The sequence below is a fragment of the Pantherophis guttatus genome, chromosome 5 (genome assembly GCF_059756535.1).
Source record: "Pantherophis guttatus breed Tessera chromosome 5, ASM5975653v1, whole genome shotgun sequence".
In the NCBI taxonomy this organism is placed as follows: domain Eukaryota; kingdom Metazoa; phylum Chordata; class Lepidosauria; order Squamata; family Colubridae; genus Pantherophis; species Pantherophis guttatus.
The window spans coordinates 104576509-104592123 of record NC_142067.1 but is presented as its reverse complement, the minus strand read 5'-3'; the positions used below and the strand labels follow the sequence as shown (position 1 = coordinate 104592123).

Genomic DNA, 15615 nt, shown 5'->3' with positions numbered 1-15615 from the left:
TTATTTTGTGGGTGTGGCTTGGAGATCATGTGACTAGGTGGGCGTGGCTAGCTGGTCAGAGTCATTTCTGGAAGGTCCTCGCACTTACGACCAGTCCTCGCACTTACGACCCGACTCATTTGTTTGCTTTTAACACTGATCAGCTGTAGGACGGCCCTTTGAAGCCCCGCGGCAAGAGTTTAAACAGTTTTTTTCCCTCTAGTCATCAGCTGGGACTCAGGAGGCAGCAATAGATTGGGGGTGGGACCAAATAAAAGGTAAGAATAACGTGGGGTGTGGGGGGGGATGGCGGGGGGAGAACCGGTTCGGTGACGTCATATCGTCACCGCTACCGGCTTGGCCGAACCGGACCGGACCGGGAGGAACCCACCACTGGATTTATCTCTAGGAGAGTCTTTTAACCTCTTCTTTTATATACTTTTTTATTGTCAAGCTAAAACTTTTGGTTTATGTGTTTCTAATTTCAATCCGAGATTCATGCATCTGGGCAGCTAACAATAGTTAAAAGCACAATAACAACATATAACAAAAAAAGACAATAACACCCATTTAAGAGTAGCTGAGATTACAAAAGCAAATCAAACTATTGCATAGGCTCTACCAGGTGTCTTATCTCAACCTCTGCGCTCAGTGACAAAACCATATTTGAGGCCTTGTGAAAGGCCAACAGCAATGGGACAATTTAATCTTGGGAGGAGCTGCTGTTCCAAAGGGCCCTATAACAGATGGGACACCCTAATAGAATGGACAGGATAATTAATCCTAGCTAATCCAGTCCTTAATAGAGACATTGCCTGGCTGATCATGGTATATAAACCTTTTCCTAAAAGATAAAGCATTCTGAAATCACCTACAAAATTGCTAAATAATGTGCTTAACTCAATTTTTTCCTGTGTTTCAACCTGACAACAGGAGTAGGTTATTCATTTCATTAATGAGATTTAGCAGTATTTTTAGAATTTACTTTAACTTTTATGATCTAATATTGCACAACGGAAGGGAAACCATAATGAATGAACGTTACAATACTATGTTTCTCTTCTATTGACAACATTGAATTATGTTCAATAGTCTTATAGCATAAGAAACCTTTCTTCATATTTAAATTAGATCAAAGCACTTGTTTATTAGTTATTTTATTTATTTATAGGGTTTTTTTTAAAAAAATTACTCATGAGTTTATGTGAAGTTTATTTTTTAATAGGATGCTGCATCTCTAGGATCTCAAAAGGGTGGGCTTACAAAACAAGGATGGTTATACAAAGGGAACATGAACAGTGCAATCAGTGTTACTATGCGGGTATGTATAATTTTTGTCTATTCATAAAATACTGTGATGCTATATAATGTACAAGTGCACATTGACTGTGATTTCAGCAATACTTCTTAATGTATAAAAAGGTTTGCAGTGTTGTGGTTACAATTAAAGCGATGCTTTTGGTCTCTGTGTCACATTGCTTTTGTTTTTAATATATTTTAATTTTTCGTAAATTAGTCATTCAAAAGAAGATTTTTTCATCTCCTTCAACTTGGTGATGGATCATATAATCTTAATTTCTACAAAGATGAAAAAATATCAAAAGAACCAAAAGGGTCAATTTTTTTGGATTCCTGCATGGGCGTTGTCCAAGTAAGTAGAGAATTATACTGTTTGTTATGATGTGTAACTCTTGCAAAAACCTATAGTATTTCTTCTAATACTTTGGAATTACATCTTCATACTTCTTTACTTGTATAGAATGTAAATTCATTAAATGCAACAGGGATTATTTTTAATCAATTTACTAGAATTGCACTATTGGTCCTCTGGGTGATAGAAATATATATTTTTTATTACAGTGGCTTTATGTTTTTAGTGAGCAAGTATTATAAAATAGTGTGTTTTCATAAGAGTTTAACAATAATAACACAGGTCCAGTTTAAGTGTTGAATTAATAAATCTAGAATCATGTTTTTTTGAAATAAGATATTCAAGTTGGTGCTACTACATTTGTTGCTATGAAACTTATCTTTTTGAGCATCTAGTGGGTTGCCAAGTTTGAATAATACTGATGCAGACTAAAAAAGTATCTTCTCACCAGAAAGGCCAAAAAACGGTTATTTTTCATTTGTGTGGTAAGCTTAGAGAATGCTGGGAACTTGTTCTGATGTAACAAACCTGGAATTATGCACGCTTATTAATTGCTTTCAGATTTTTCCCCTCTGTTTAATAGTTTAATATAAAATTGTTTTAGTAATCTGGTTTATCTCAACCACTAAACTTTGGTTGAGCATTATATTTAGAAGCAAGCAAACTTGAATAAAGCTTCATGATCATGCATTCTCCATTTCCTTCTTGGGCACATTTGGGAGAATAGTTCAGAAGAGTTTACTTTCACTTTTAGAGAATCTTGAATTACAGTACTATAGCCAGCAGACAACTTCAAAACTCAACAGCAGGTTTTAGTGTTCATTTAGTGTTCATTGAAAACATTGAACTCCAGTCCTGCTGAAGTCTACCTGAATTGCAAGAAGAAAATAAGAATGTGATCCATCATTATTCAGGGTATTCTGCTTATAGTGCTAAACCATAATTTAATATTGCATGTGAACACAATCAGTATGTACATTTTTTCCTTGGAAATATCTCTTGTGTGAATTTTGCTAATTATAATTTTAAGCTAATAACCAAAACGCTAAAGTTCTTCAAAAATCAGGGCAAAATATAAGTTGAAACCTTCAATATTTTATTTTACATTTTCTGGCAAATGGGATTCTTCTCATCCTTCATTACTGGTCCTTCTTCTACATTATTATATAAATTAATAATACTTCTCAGGCAGAATATTTTGGAAAACTTGCCCATGAGTTAATTAGAAATACTTGAACTGAAGATGGAAAATATTTTAGTTTTTGTTCTTTTATCACAATTCCTAAAATGAATGTCTTTTTCCTAGACTTCATTCACAATAGCATAATTTCTTGTAATCAATATGTTCAGAATAAATCTATGGAAGTCCCCAATTATTAATTGTCTGACCTGTTTTGACTTCTTTTTCTTTTTTGGCAATATAAAAGGAGTTCTAATATTGCTAAATTGAGCTAGATAGACAAGCTATCATTTGGGAAGTTTTTGGTTCTTAATACTTGAAAAGGTTTTTGTATATGTATAATTTTATTATATTTAATCTTAAAAATTATGTCTAAAAAAGTAGACAGATATTATAAAAGGCCACTGTCTCACTTTTTCCTTCTCATATTCCCTATCAATAAAATCAATAAAAATAAAAAATACAAAAAATGTAAAGTAAAAAAAATTCAACAAAGCACAAACACACACACATACACCCCCTCACAATAGATATTACAATAGAAATATAGAAAACAATAGTGTCAGCGTTCCAAGTAATGCACCCATTGAAAGTAGAACTCCGAGGGAGGTAGAGTCCTCAAAGAACAGTTTATTGGATACATCATATTGGCACAACTGGTGAAAACTCACTCTGAAACTCCCACGGTTTTCACCAAATTAAAAAGAGAAAATTTTCCCCTTCCCCCAAGTCATCAGCCACATTGTCCAATAGAGATGCTGGCCAGTTGCTTGGTTACTTCACTCCTCCTCTCCCAACCATCTATTGGAATGACCTTGGTTCCACAGGAAAACTTTTTGTTTTGACTGCAAAACCTTAGTTAACTATTCCCCCCTCCCTGTCCCCTCTTCTGCCTTGTGGCAACTCTGAAGCCACAAAGATGGCCTCAGCCAGGTTCTCTTCAGGGTTGACAAATAGATTTTTACACAAGAAATTAAACCCTGCCAATATGAATGAATCATATTGTTCAGTCTGTTCATTATTCATTCAAACATTGAGAGTGAACACATTTCCTCAGTTCACTATTTTAGGCCTAAAAGTGGTAGTTTCTTTTTAGCAATGCAAAATTAGAGGGTGAGGGAGAAAAGAAAATCTGTTGCAGCTGCTAGATTAATATTTTTTCATTATATTGCAGAACAATAAAGTCCGACGTTTTGCCTTTGAGCTCAAGATGCAGGACAAGAGTAGCTATCTTCTTGCTGCAGACAGTGAAGTAGAAATGGAAGAATGGATTACAACTCTAAACAAAATTCTCCAATTAAATTTTGAAGCAGCAATGCAAGAAAAGAGATATGAAGACTCCCATGAGGGTAAACGCAGCTTATTTTCAGGTTTCTTTCCAGCTGTTCAATAAAATAAATGTTTTCTCTATAATTAATAATTGGTTATAAGTAATTTTCAAACAGTGGCATGGTAGCTTAATGGTGAAGATGCTCACATTCCACTTGGAAGGTTGAGAGTTCAATCCTAGGTAGCAGCAGATGTTTTCTTTCAAGGGCACAAAGAGAAAATATCTGCTGTGAACTCCATGTAGGTGTCAAAAGGGCATCTGGCCAATAAATGCTTAATTCCATCTAGCCGCCCTGATTTTACTCCAAATAGGGACTGCAGGGTCGTAAAAAGGGAGTTTATACAGTACTTTACTCTGTTTTTGGTAGCCCATACAGATATGTATATATTAAAAACAAGACACATTTACTGTCAAAATAACATATATAGATATAAATAATATATCCACAATGAATCTCATTTAGTTTTTACAAATCAGGCTGCTGTGATTCTTAAGAATCAATTGGTGGATCTTCTTACAAGTGCCAGAATGCTGTGTTAGTGACAAATCAGATACAGTCCAACATTAAGCAGTACCTAACAGAACATAGAAAATTGCCCATTTGAATTTTGTTCCTGAATAGTGTGAAAGATTACCAATTTCCAGAATTTTGAAAGCTTGTGAGATTCTTGGTTGTAACATTTTTCTATAGTGATCAATGGACTTCTATAACTTCTTTTCTTTTAATTTCCAGAAGATGAACAAAACAGGATAGACAGCTCATCTGGTTTAGATGCTTACCTTCCTGAAATTGCAAAGGTAGTCTTGTGTATTTTGTTTTTAAATTATGAAATTCAATGACAGTATGTAATAGAATCTGCAAAAATAGAACGTTCTGGAATGTACAATTGCCCCTCTGATCTGTATCAAACTATCATGCCAGCAGTAGTATGTTGATTTCTAGAGTTAAATACTTTAAATTTAAAATGGTTTAAAGTATCCAGGGCATAGTATTCTTGATGAAACAGGTTTTTTTTAAAGGTTCAAACTACTCTCTGAACACCTCGAATTGTTTCTGGTTTGAAGGATGGAATATGTCACTAAACAGTCACTTGAGACAGCAGGATCCGAAGGTGTTTGTCATGATCAATGACAGGAATAGAACATTCCATGGTTATTTGGAATGCTTCATTTCTAAATCAAGTGAATTTAGCAAATTGCTAGTTTATACACCTTACTAAGGAAAGAATGTTGACACTTACCAGGAAGGTTTGTTTTTCAAGTATAGTTGTTAAATAAAACTTAGGTTGCTAGAAAGAATGTTTTTTGAGTTGGGTTTTCGTTTTTTCATAATTTCAAGCTAGTTTTTCTTGGTAGGCAAAATATAGAGAAAAAATTAATACTCATCATTGTTAAACGATCACGGTTTTCTTTAAGTAGATCTAATCCTTGATAGAATAAGAAATTAACGGGAGTAAATATTTCTGTCAGAATAGTTTCATTGGCCTTTAAGTTTAATAGTGTTTTACATTTAGAAAAATTACACTCAAGAAAATAGTCTGATTTAGCCGTAAGAGTGATATACTAAAGCAGTATGTTGAGGATCAGACTTCCACAACAGACAAATCCATAGTTAAAATCTCTTGCCTTCTCCTTCTTAATTTAGTTCAGTATTTCTCAACCTTGCCAACTTTACGATGTGTGGATTTCAATGTGTGGACTTCAATTCCCAGAATTACATTAAGCATTCTCCCATTCTGGGTAGCATTCTGCGTGCCTTGAGCTCTTTTTTGCTCAAAGCAAGCTGTTACTAAAAGGAGATACCAAAAGATCCTTTTAGAATGGAGATTGTGTCCATGTGGTGGAGGAATAATTGAAACAATGGAACATATTTTAGTTCTTATTTGTTTTATCTTAACTTGTTACTATCAGATTAATTCTTCTTGACAGAACGTTTGCTCCTATTTGGCTCTCTGTTTAAAAAAACTCTATTCTTTGCAATGTGTTGTATGCTTTTGTCCCTTGAAAATTTTGCTTAGGTCAGGTAAACATCTGACTGCATCTCAAAATCCCATGTAAAAATTAGAACATAATTTTTGATAGAATATTATCAGGTATTGGGACATTACAGTTATATCAATAAAGGACAGCCTTTAAAAAACCTTTGGGACTGAATGCCAACATTTTTTCTGGGACTGGGAAAGGAACTAAACAATTTTCTACAAGGTGAAGTTTAAATTAATTGAAGTCACATCATACTTTTCATTCTAGAAATGTCTTTTATGGTCATTAAAAGCAAAATGGGATTTGTCTATGATATAGGCATGACCAAATGGTTATGCATGGTATATAGTTTTAGCCGCTGATGCACATGAAGCTAAATACGTACTTAGGAGATGCATTCAAAATTATTTCTTTCTAAATTCAGTTAAAAATACAGTGTGAAAAAGGAAATGTTGAACTCTATAGAAAGTGACTGGAATTTGACTGTCCCTCGAGGTTCAGGACACCTGCTTATTATATCTAATCTTGGTGCTTCAAATGCAGCTTCCTGTTTCCTTAAGATCCAGCAGCTATTTTGGTTTATGTTTTTCTTAGGTTCTATTCTCCCTGTATTCTGAACTGTGTACTTTTTGTTGCTATTTACAGTAAGATTAATTTTGTTTAATCTCTGGATGGTTTCAAAAATATAAGTGCCCTTATGAATTATGCTCCGTTTCTTGGCATCAGTCTCTTATATATTTTTTTCTGTAGAAACAAACACTACAGAATGGCTTGGCAATTGTATTTCTCTGTGTTGGAGATGCTGTCTTCATTCATTTTAAAAAGTTGGCTACTCATGACAGGGTCACCTGTTCTGTTTCACGATAATCTTTGCAGGAGATACTTGCCATCCCATTCTTGGTATACTGAAGGCTTGTCTATCAATATCATCTTCTTTTTCTGAACCAAAATAATTCTAGACAGGAAATAAAGTTGGTGAGAAAGGTTATATTTTACTACAAAAGCAAGTAAAATTTACAGAAATAGATTCTATTTTTGTAAAAGAGTGCAGAATGAAATATACTAGCATATTAAAGAATTGCCATATTTTTATACTTCAGATTGAATCTGTTATTGTATGCTTACTGTATTGTTCATTTCCTACTACACAACGTCAAACTTCTCTTACCATAAAGTTAACTATAGTATTGTATATATGTGTGTTTATAAACATAAATACACGCAGACATATACATATAAACATATATACATACATGTGTGTGTATTTAAAAAATGCCTTCTTATCCTTATGGGTGGTTGTGTCTTCCTCAATCTTGGGTCCTCCACCAGAGGCCTGCAAGCTTAAGGGTTCTATGCAGCATCTTAGCTGTCCTAGCAGTGCATTCTTCTGGACAGAGAGCTCTGAAGTTGCTCGTGGAATTTGTTGGAGCCAATCTCCCAGCTCAGAAGTTACAGCCCCAAGTGCTTCTATAGTTCCTCCTTCAATTAAAGAAAAGGGGTGAATAAAAGTGGAAATTTAAAGCCTGAGAAGGTTACAAATAAGAAAAGAAGAGGAGGAGAAAAGATTATTTAATGGGGATTGGAATTAAGATGAAAGAAGGATGTATAAAGTATCAAAGGATGGAATTGCTGTCAGGGGAATTGGGGTGGATGTGAAAGTGACTACACTGGTTTTATTTGCAATTCTTTATTTTTCCTTGTTACACATCAGTATATTAATGTGCTATTCATGAGACAAATATTATAATTAATTGATTAAATGATTAAAATAATCCAAAGAACATAGAAATATGCCTAGAGATGATAAATTGGAAGAAAGATTTAAAACTAAAATCAGTTGGCCATACTATGAGAAATATTCTAGAGCCCAAACTGGCCTGTGTCGTCTCATATTGTTATCATCACTACTCCTACAGAGGACTTAACATCTGTTCTTGAGAGTTCCATTTAGTCTAGCAGAAATTACCGTAAAGAAAGAAGGAAAAATTAAAAAAATATGTTTATTAATTTAAAAATGCCATTTCATTTTGTAGAGTTGCAGAGATTCTGAATTCAAATTCAAAAATGAAAGCAGGGTTAAGCTCTTTGCACTGGACCCAGATGCACAGGTAAGACTGATTGCAGGGAAAAATCCAAAGCTTAATACTCAAATAATGTTGGGTATTTAAAGATTATTTTCAATTTTTGTTTCTTTTAAAGAAACTAGACTTCTCTGGTATTGAGCCTGAAGTTAAGCCATTTGAAGAGAAGTTTGGGAAGAAAATCCTGGTGAAGTGCAACGACTTATCTTTCAATCTACAAAGCTGTGTGGCTGAAAATGAAGAGGGACCAACAACGAATGTAAGCTGCAATGGTGAATCTATCACATGTAATGTTTCAAGAATAATACCTAATATATATTTTGACATTTAAGACTCAAGACATTCTGAGAAAATATAATTTCATCTGAAAATTTATTAGAGTTTTACAATCCAGTGCAAGAACAAATTGAATGACAAGGTTTTACCGCAGCATGGAATTAGAAGTTATATAGAGCGGATTATGTTTTGTTTAAGTAAGGTGCGCGTGTGAATTTTTAAGAAGTATAAGTATGATCTAGATCACGGGTGTCAAACTCGCCATGTCACATTGCCGTCACATGATGTTTCACTATGTTTTTTCCCATTCGTGGAACTGGGGTGGGCATGGCCTGAATGTGATGCATCTGGCCAGCGGGCCACCAGTTTGAAATCCCTGATCTAGACAATAATATATGGAGCATAAGGTACTATTCTGTTTAATGGCATTCATCATGTAAACGTTAATGTGCAGTATAAGAACTGCTTTTTCTACCGGCAGTTCTACGCTATCTATTGTTACAAGTAAATTAGCATTTGGCATTATTATGTTCATGTCTTCTTTTTTTAATGTCCAGGTAGAGCCATTTTTCATCTCACTGTCACTATTCGATGTTAAGCATAATCGGAAGATTTCATCAGATTTCCATGTTGATTTGAATCATAGCACAGTGAGACATATGCTAGCTAATACATCACAGGAGTTGTTGAATGGGAGTAGTGATTGCTTACATCCAATTCAGGATATTATTTCAGATGTTATGCTACAATATCCCAAACAAGTAAGGAAAAAATAGTGTTTCATTACAAATCGGTGTCCCATATTTATATTTAAGAATTAATGAAGCAATTAATTTGTCTTTAGGGAATATTCTCAGTAACGTGTCCACACCCGGATATATTTCTAGTGGCCAGAATAGAAAAAGTCCTACAAGGGAGCATTACTCATTGTGCTGAGCCATATATGAAAAGTTCTGATTCTTCTAAGGTATTTGCTTTGATTGTTGGGTATTTCTAATTTCTGAATTTGTCTATAACTTGGTAATTCAACAACATCAAACTGAAACGTGCACATATTCAAGACATAGTTGCTAGATTTTGCTATCAGTTTAATTCCTACATTTGGCAGACATAGGCAAATACAGTTTGTAGGCAAAGTTGCATCTTCTCTGCTGAAATTTGTTTACTAATTGCCAAAGCAGACTAAAAAAAGATTGTAAAATCAACTATTGAATAATCTGTTAAGGAGTCTCAAATATTGCTTTAGTTTTAAGATTTGTTTGGAAAATGAGAACTTAATTGTAATAAAAAGCATGGGAAACAAAGTTTTAGATAAATGTTAGGAGTTAAGGCTAAATTAGATTGAGAGTTTGATGCCCATAGTAGTTTGGTAAGTAGTTAAGAAAAGGGAGCGGAAGAAATTTCAGTTTCAGTAAGAATAGGGATTGCAGAGATGTATGTGGGAGAATTTTGACTTGTAATTTAGTTCTTTTTCTGATTGCTTACAGGTTGCTCAAAAGGTTCTGAAAAATGCAAAACAGGCTTGCCAACGACTAGGGCAATACAGAATGCCATTTGCATGGGCAGCCAGGTAATGCATGATAGTGTTCTTGATTTAATTCAAGAATTCTCTGACTTGTATTGTTATGATCTCCTATATTGGTAAATTAATTTATGGGAGTGCCCTCTCCTATTGAATAAAAGTAATAGTTTAAATGTATTTCTAGTTTGGCATCAACCAATATTTGTGATAAATGATTTAGAATTGGAATGTACTGCTTTTTGCTCAACCATTTATACTAATTTCAGTAAATTCACGTGTTAATGTTTTCTAAACTGCCTCCTATCTTTATTTTCCCACTATGAAGTTTATATAAATATTTTTGATTTAAAAAACTTGTATTTCAGAACACTGTTTAAGGATATGGCTGGAACACTGGACAAAAGTGCAAGATTCTCTGCACTTTACAAACAAGATAGTAACAAACTTTCAAACGAAGACATGCTTAAATTGTTAGCTGATTTCAGAAAGTGAGTGTTTTGTTTTACATCAAAATGAAATTATTCACATGAATTCAAATTGTAATAAACTGGTTTGTGTCACATGTATTGCCTGGAATAGTGTGGTGCTGCTTTTTTTTTTTTTTTGTCTCAAATAGAATTAAGAGTTGCGAAATGGTAAATCAAAGCTCTCCAAATCTTCCTCTTTCGTATTTTATGTTGATTTTTAATTAGTTTATTTATGACTGATCCTGTCTATGTGATTTATTCAAAAATGGCTTTAAATATACATGTCATAAGTCTTAAGTACCGATATATACAGTATTCCATGTTTTAAAAGTTTAAAATCAACAATTTTACATTTAATGTAAAATAGTATTAAGAGCACTCTGGAAGAATTAGGAGTTTGAAACCTGACTCATGAGTTCTGAAGGTTTCCTTGCAAAAGTGGATACTATTTATACATTTTTCTTACTGGTAAAATGAAAACAAAACAAAATTAAAGAGAAAAGACTTCCTGTTGTCTGAAACTATAAAAAGTCATATGTAGAAAAAAATGAAAATCATCTTGCAAACATACAGGTTAAGTAAAAATATTGTAGGAGAAGGCATTTTTTGAAAAGACTAAAAATTGCAAAGATAAGTCTGTGGATGTGAATATTTGTGGAATTTGTGAAAACATTTTGTGGATGTTTTGAATTAAAAGCTGCATGAATATGCACATTAGGGTTTGCAGATATAAAGTTGTATTGTACATTATGTCAATAGGAGAAAACTTTCTCTAGAATACAAAACGCAAATATATTTCATGGAACTGTAGATTTGGGAGGAATTTTAGAACTCATTTAGTCCAATCTCCTACTCAATGCAGCTTCCTCCGGAGCATCTCCGACAGAGGACAATTCAGCATCTGCTAGATTATCTTTTTCCATTGTTTGCCTTCTGAAAAGCCTCTCCAAAGGTCAAGGATTTACCATTCATTGTAGGCAGGCAGAAGGAGAGAAAAGCATAACACCAGGAACTTTGTGCAAACGATGCACAAAGCTCTTGTTATACCATGCAAGACTTAACATATTTTCCGGAGTATAAGACGACTGGGCGTATAAGACGATCCCCGACTTTTCCTGTTAAAATATAGAGTTTGGACTATACTCGCCGTATAAGACTACCCCTCTTCCAACGCACACCAAATAAAAATTAAAAAACATCAACTGGCTCACCCACAATGTAAAAGCAGCTGTGCTAGACCCAAAATGGCCCCTGCAACAAGCAGGAACCTCACACAGCCACAAAAAGCCCAAAAAAACAACTTTCACACTTTACACACACACAACACAACACAACTGGCTCACCCACAATGTAAAAGCAGCTGTGCTAGACCCAAAATGGCCCCTGCAACAAGCAGGAACTTCATACAGCCACAAAAAGCCCAAAAACCCAACTTTCACACTTTACACACACAAAATTCCACATACAGCTTTGTGAAATTTTGTGTGTTTGTGTAGTTAAAGTGAAACACTACAGAAACACACTAAATCTCAGAAAGCTGCACAAATATTATTTTATTTTATTTTATTTTTATTTTTATATGAAAGCTAAATTTAAAACTTCCTAAACTTTAAATGGCTAGGTTTAAAAAAGAACAACTAAAAAAAACCCCAATTAACTATTTTTTTTTAAAGCTCCCAAAGGGAAAAAAACTTACCCAATAGAACAGGGGTCTCCAACCTTGGCAACTTTAAGACTTGTAGACTTCAACTCCCAGAATTCCTTAGCCAGCTTTGCTTTGCTGGCTGAGGAATTCTGGGAGTTGAAGTCCACAACTCCCTGCCTGCTTGATTGCAGGCAGGGAGTTGCTTGCTGATGGAATGGATAGCAGGCAAACGAAGCAAGGCAAGTGTTGCGACTAGCAGCTAAGGTAAGCAAGCTGGAGGGGGAAAACTTTTTTCCTTTTACATGGCTCTGGCGATCCAAGCTGAGTTGCCTGATTAGCAGGCAACTCAGCTGGGATCATCAGAGCTTGGATTGCCAGAGCCATGTAAAAGAAAAAAAGTGTTTTCCTTTTAAATAGCTCTGATGATCCAAGCTGAGTTGCCTGATTAGCAGGCAACTCAGCTGGGATGGTCAGAGCTTGGCTCGTCAGAGCCTTTTGGGCTGGTCTGCCTGGTTACAGGAGAACGACACCCGGCATATAAAATGACCCCCGACTTTTGAGAAGATTTTCATGTGTTAAAAAGTCGTTTTGTATGCCGGAAAATACGGTAATACTCACTGTTGGACAGACCCTCTGATTCTCTGGGGACTTTTGGGAGGGATGGGAAACTGGAGTACCAGCAATCTATGAGATAGAGAAAGGCTAATTCTGTAAACATCCCTTCTTTCAGAGTGACCCAGAGCCCACTGCTTGTTGTGTTAATTTGAAATGAGCTGAACTATTCTTTTTTGAAGCATGCTTTGTATTTTTTCATAATTGAGATTGAATATATTGTCTCAACTATTTTTCTGTTAGGTCATATTTGGTTTTTTTTCTCATAGGCCTGAAAAGATGGCTAAGTTGCCAGTTATTTTAGGAAACCTAGACATAACAATTGATAATGTTTCTCCAGACATACCAAGTAAGTATTAAAAAACTATTGTAAAAGTGGCTACAATGGCTTTATTTTTCCATTTTTTAATTCATTTCTAATATACTTTCCAGATTTTGTTAATTCATCATACATTCCCATGAAACAGTTTGAAAACAGTTCCAAGGCAGTAGTAACGTTTGAAGTAGAGGAATTTGTTCCCTGTATACCAAAACATACTCAGCCTTTCACTATCTACAACAATCACCTTTATGTTTATCCAAATCACTTGAAATATGACAGTCAGAAGTCATTTGCAAAGGTGAGTTAATGTGCCTGTTAATTATGTTCAGATTCAAAGCTAAATTGATTCTGAGTAAAAACACATCTCGCTGGAAGTTTGATTTATAATAAAAAATTAATTAAACTTAATTTCTGTGCTCTTTTTAGGCAAGAAATATTGCCGTGTGCATAGAATTCAGAGATTCCGATGATGAAGATTCTCGGCCGCTGAAGGTATGTTGATCTGACTTGTGGCTCTTCAGTCATTAATATCGATTTACAGTACAGATGATGGGGAAATATCTAAGATACATCCTCAAGTTCCTTAATATTATATTCTGGGTTTTACATAAGCATAAGTAAACCTGGTTACAAGAACAAAGTCTGCCTTTTTCATAGAAATAAATGGAGTTGGAATTGTTTTTCAGTGAAAGAATACAGGAAGATAAGGAGAAATCAGGTTAACTATAGCTGCTAAGTAATTTGATTTCTGTGTTATATTAAACTTATTTTCTGTATATATGTAAAAATATAAACAAAAGAGGTAACGGCCATCTTTAAAAAGTTTGCTGCCTAAAATTAGAATCAATCAACTGCTTGCAAAGTTATTTTTCATACTGAGGCAAAGCAGTGACTTTTCTAGTTTAAATCAGAGTAGGTGCAATTATGTAAGAAATATACTTTTCCTACCCATTAGGTGTTTTAACAAAGATTTGATCTCAGACTTTAAAGATACAAAATTTCAGGAATAGTAGTGAACAAAAAAGATATTTCAGTAAGTTTTAAAAATTGCAACATTCACAGTGGTATGTGGTCATAATTTGTGTTAATGTACATCCCTTTAAGATAGCTGTTTTTTTTGTTTTGTTTTGTGTGCATATTCTTTGGTATTTAGAATTGAATTTCAAGATAGGGAAAAGCGGATACAAAGAACTCTATTTACTTTTTATTAATAACTTTCCTAGTCTGTTTTCAATATTATATAAGAAATACCATGATTTTAAAAAACCCTTTGTTTTAAGAGATATAAAAACATTAAATAAGGGTTAAAAGCAATTTAGCAAGTTTCAGTTTATGCACATTGCATCACCCTGCCTTGTTTTTTACATTTTCAATTTATTTCTCATCTCTGTGTTGCTTCCCATTGAATTGTTATCAGGTTCAAGGAAAGTACAAGTTGTAAATCCATCATAGGAATAATGAAATGACATCAGTAAAAACCAGGAATTCCCCCTTGAAGAAAGCAATTGTAGCAGACTTTGAACTCTGCTCTGTTAGTACAAAAGCTGTCTCCCCTTGCTTCACATATTCACTCCAGACTCTGGTACAATCAGAATCAATCTCTAAAGAAATAATAATCCTTTTATCATATATTCCATATATCAGAGTGTTTCTTGTTACATGCCAGAAGTTGTACAGTAGGAATGTGAAGCACTTTAGACTGAAAGCTGATAGGGCTCACCTACCCCTACCAAAATGCTTCACATCCATACTGTTAAGTATTGTTAAATATAGCAATAGTCGGCAGAATATTTTCTGAGCATTTTTTCATCCATTGAGACATAATTAAAGGAGAAGCTTTGCTAACTTACATTATCTGGTAGAAGAGTTTTTAAAAAAGAGAGAACATTAAAAAAAAATTCACATGAAATATTTCAGAAATTATATCTATAAAAATAGGATCAGTATAAACCAGCCATTACTTCTTCTGTTTCATTCCTAGTGCATCTATGGCAGACCAGGGGGTCCAATATTTACAAGACAAGCATTTGTTACAGTTCTGCATCACCAGCAAAACCCAGAGTTTTATGATGAGGTAATTTTGTCTTCTTTCCTTTCTCCAAAAATCCTTGCCCATTTTAATTGTTTTCCAGAAACATAGTGGGATAAGAGGAAAGAAGTCGCTTTGCAACATGTCAAGCATTTTTATTCAGAAGTAGGCAGATAAGTCTGTCTACTGTCTACCCTCGGTTTCTACCCATAAAATGACACAGTGATAGCAACTCATTTTCCAACTCTGTAAGATTATGTGCGACAAATATGCAAGATCTTTTTGGGATTGGGTGCTTTTCTTTAAGGAAAATATTATGATATTTTCTTATTTCTTTAAAAAAAAGAAAGAAAATACAAAGAGTAGCAACAGATACTACCGGGCCTGGTAGCTCAGCAGACTAAAAAAAGCATTGTGATTAACACCAGCTGTCTGCAATTACTATAAGTTCGAATCTCACCAGGCTCAAGGTTGACTCAGCCTTCCATCCTTTCTAAGGTAGCTTAAATGAGGACCCAGTTTGTGGGAGCAATAAGCT

General features: G+C 34.3%; 1 protein-coding gene across 14 annotated transcripts in view; it reads left to right on the top strand.

The window, feature by feature from the left end:
- Positions 1-15615, top strand: part of DOCK9 (dedicator of cytokinesis 9) — a 116098-nt gene that overhangs the window by 48507 nt on the left and 51976 nt on the right. For all 14 annotated transcript variants that reach the window (XM_087871514.1, XM_087871509.1, XM_087871505.1 and 11 more), the window contains exons 6-19: positions 1205-1300; positions 1496-1630; positions 3985-4159; positions 4874-4938; positions 8157-8231; positions 8323-8463; positions 9038-9241; positions 9325-9447; positions 9968-10050; positions 10368-10490; positions 12996-13075; positions 13159-13346; positions 13475-13540; positions 15030-15122. In XM_087871514.1, the coding sequence (XP_087727640.1) occupies positions 1205-1300; positions 1496-1630; positions 3985-4159; positions 4874-4938; positions 8157-8231; positions 8323-8463; positions 9038-9241; positions 9325-9447; positions 9968-10050; positions 10368-10490; positions 12996-13075; positions 13159-13346; positions 13475-13540; positions 15030-15122 (1647 nt within the window). The remainder of the gene's footprint in view (positions 1-1204; positions 1301-1495; positions 1631-3984; positions 4160-4873; positions 4939-8156; positions 8232-8322; positions 8464-9037; positions 9242-9324; positions 9448-9967; positions 10051-10367; positions 10491-12995; positions 13076-13158; positions 13347-13474; positions 13541-15029; positions 15123-15615) is intronic.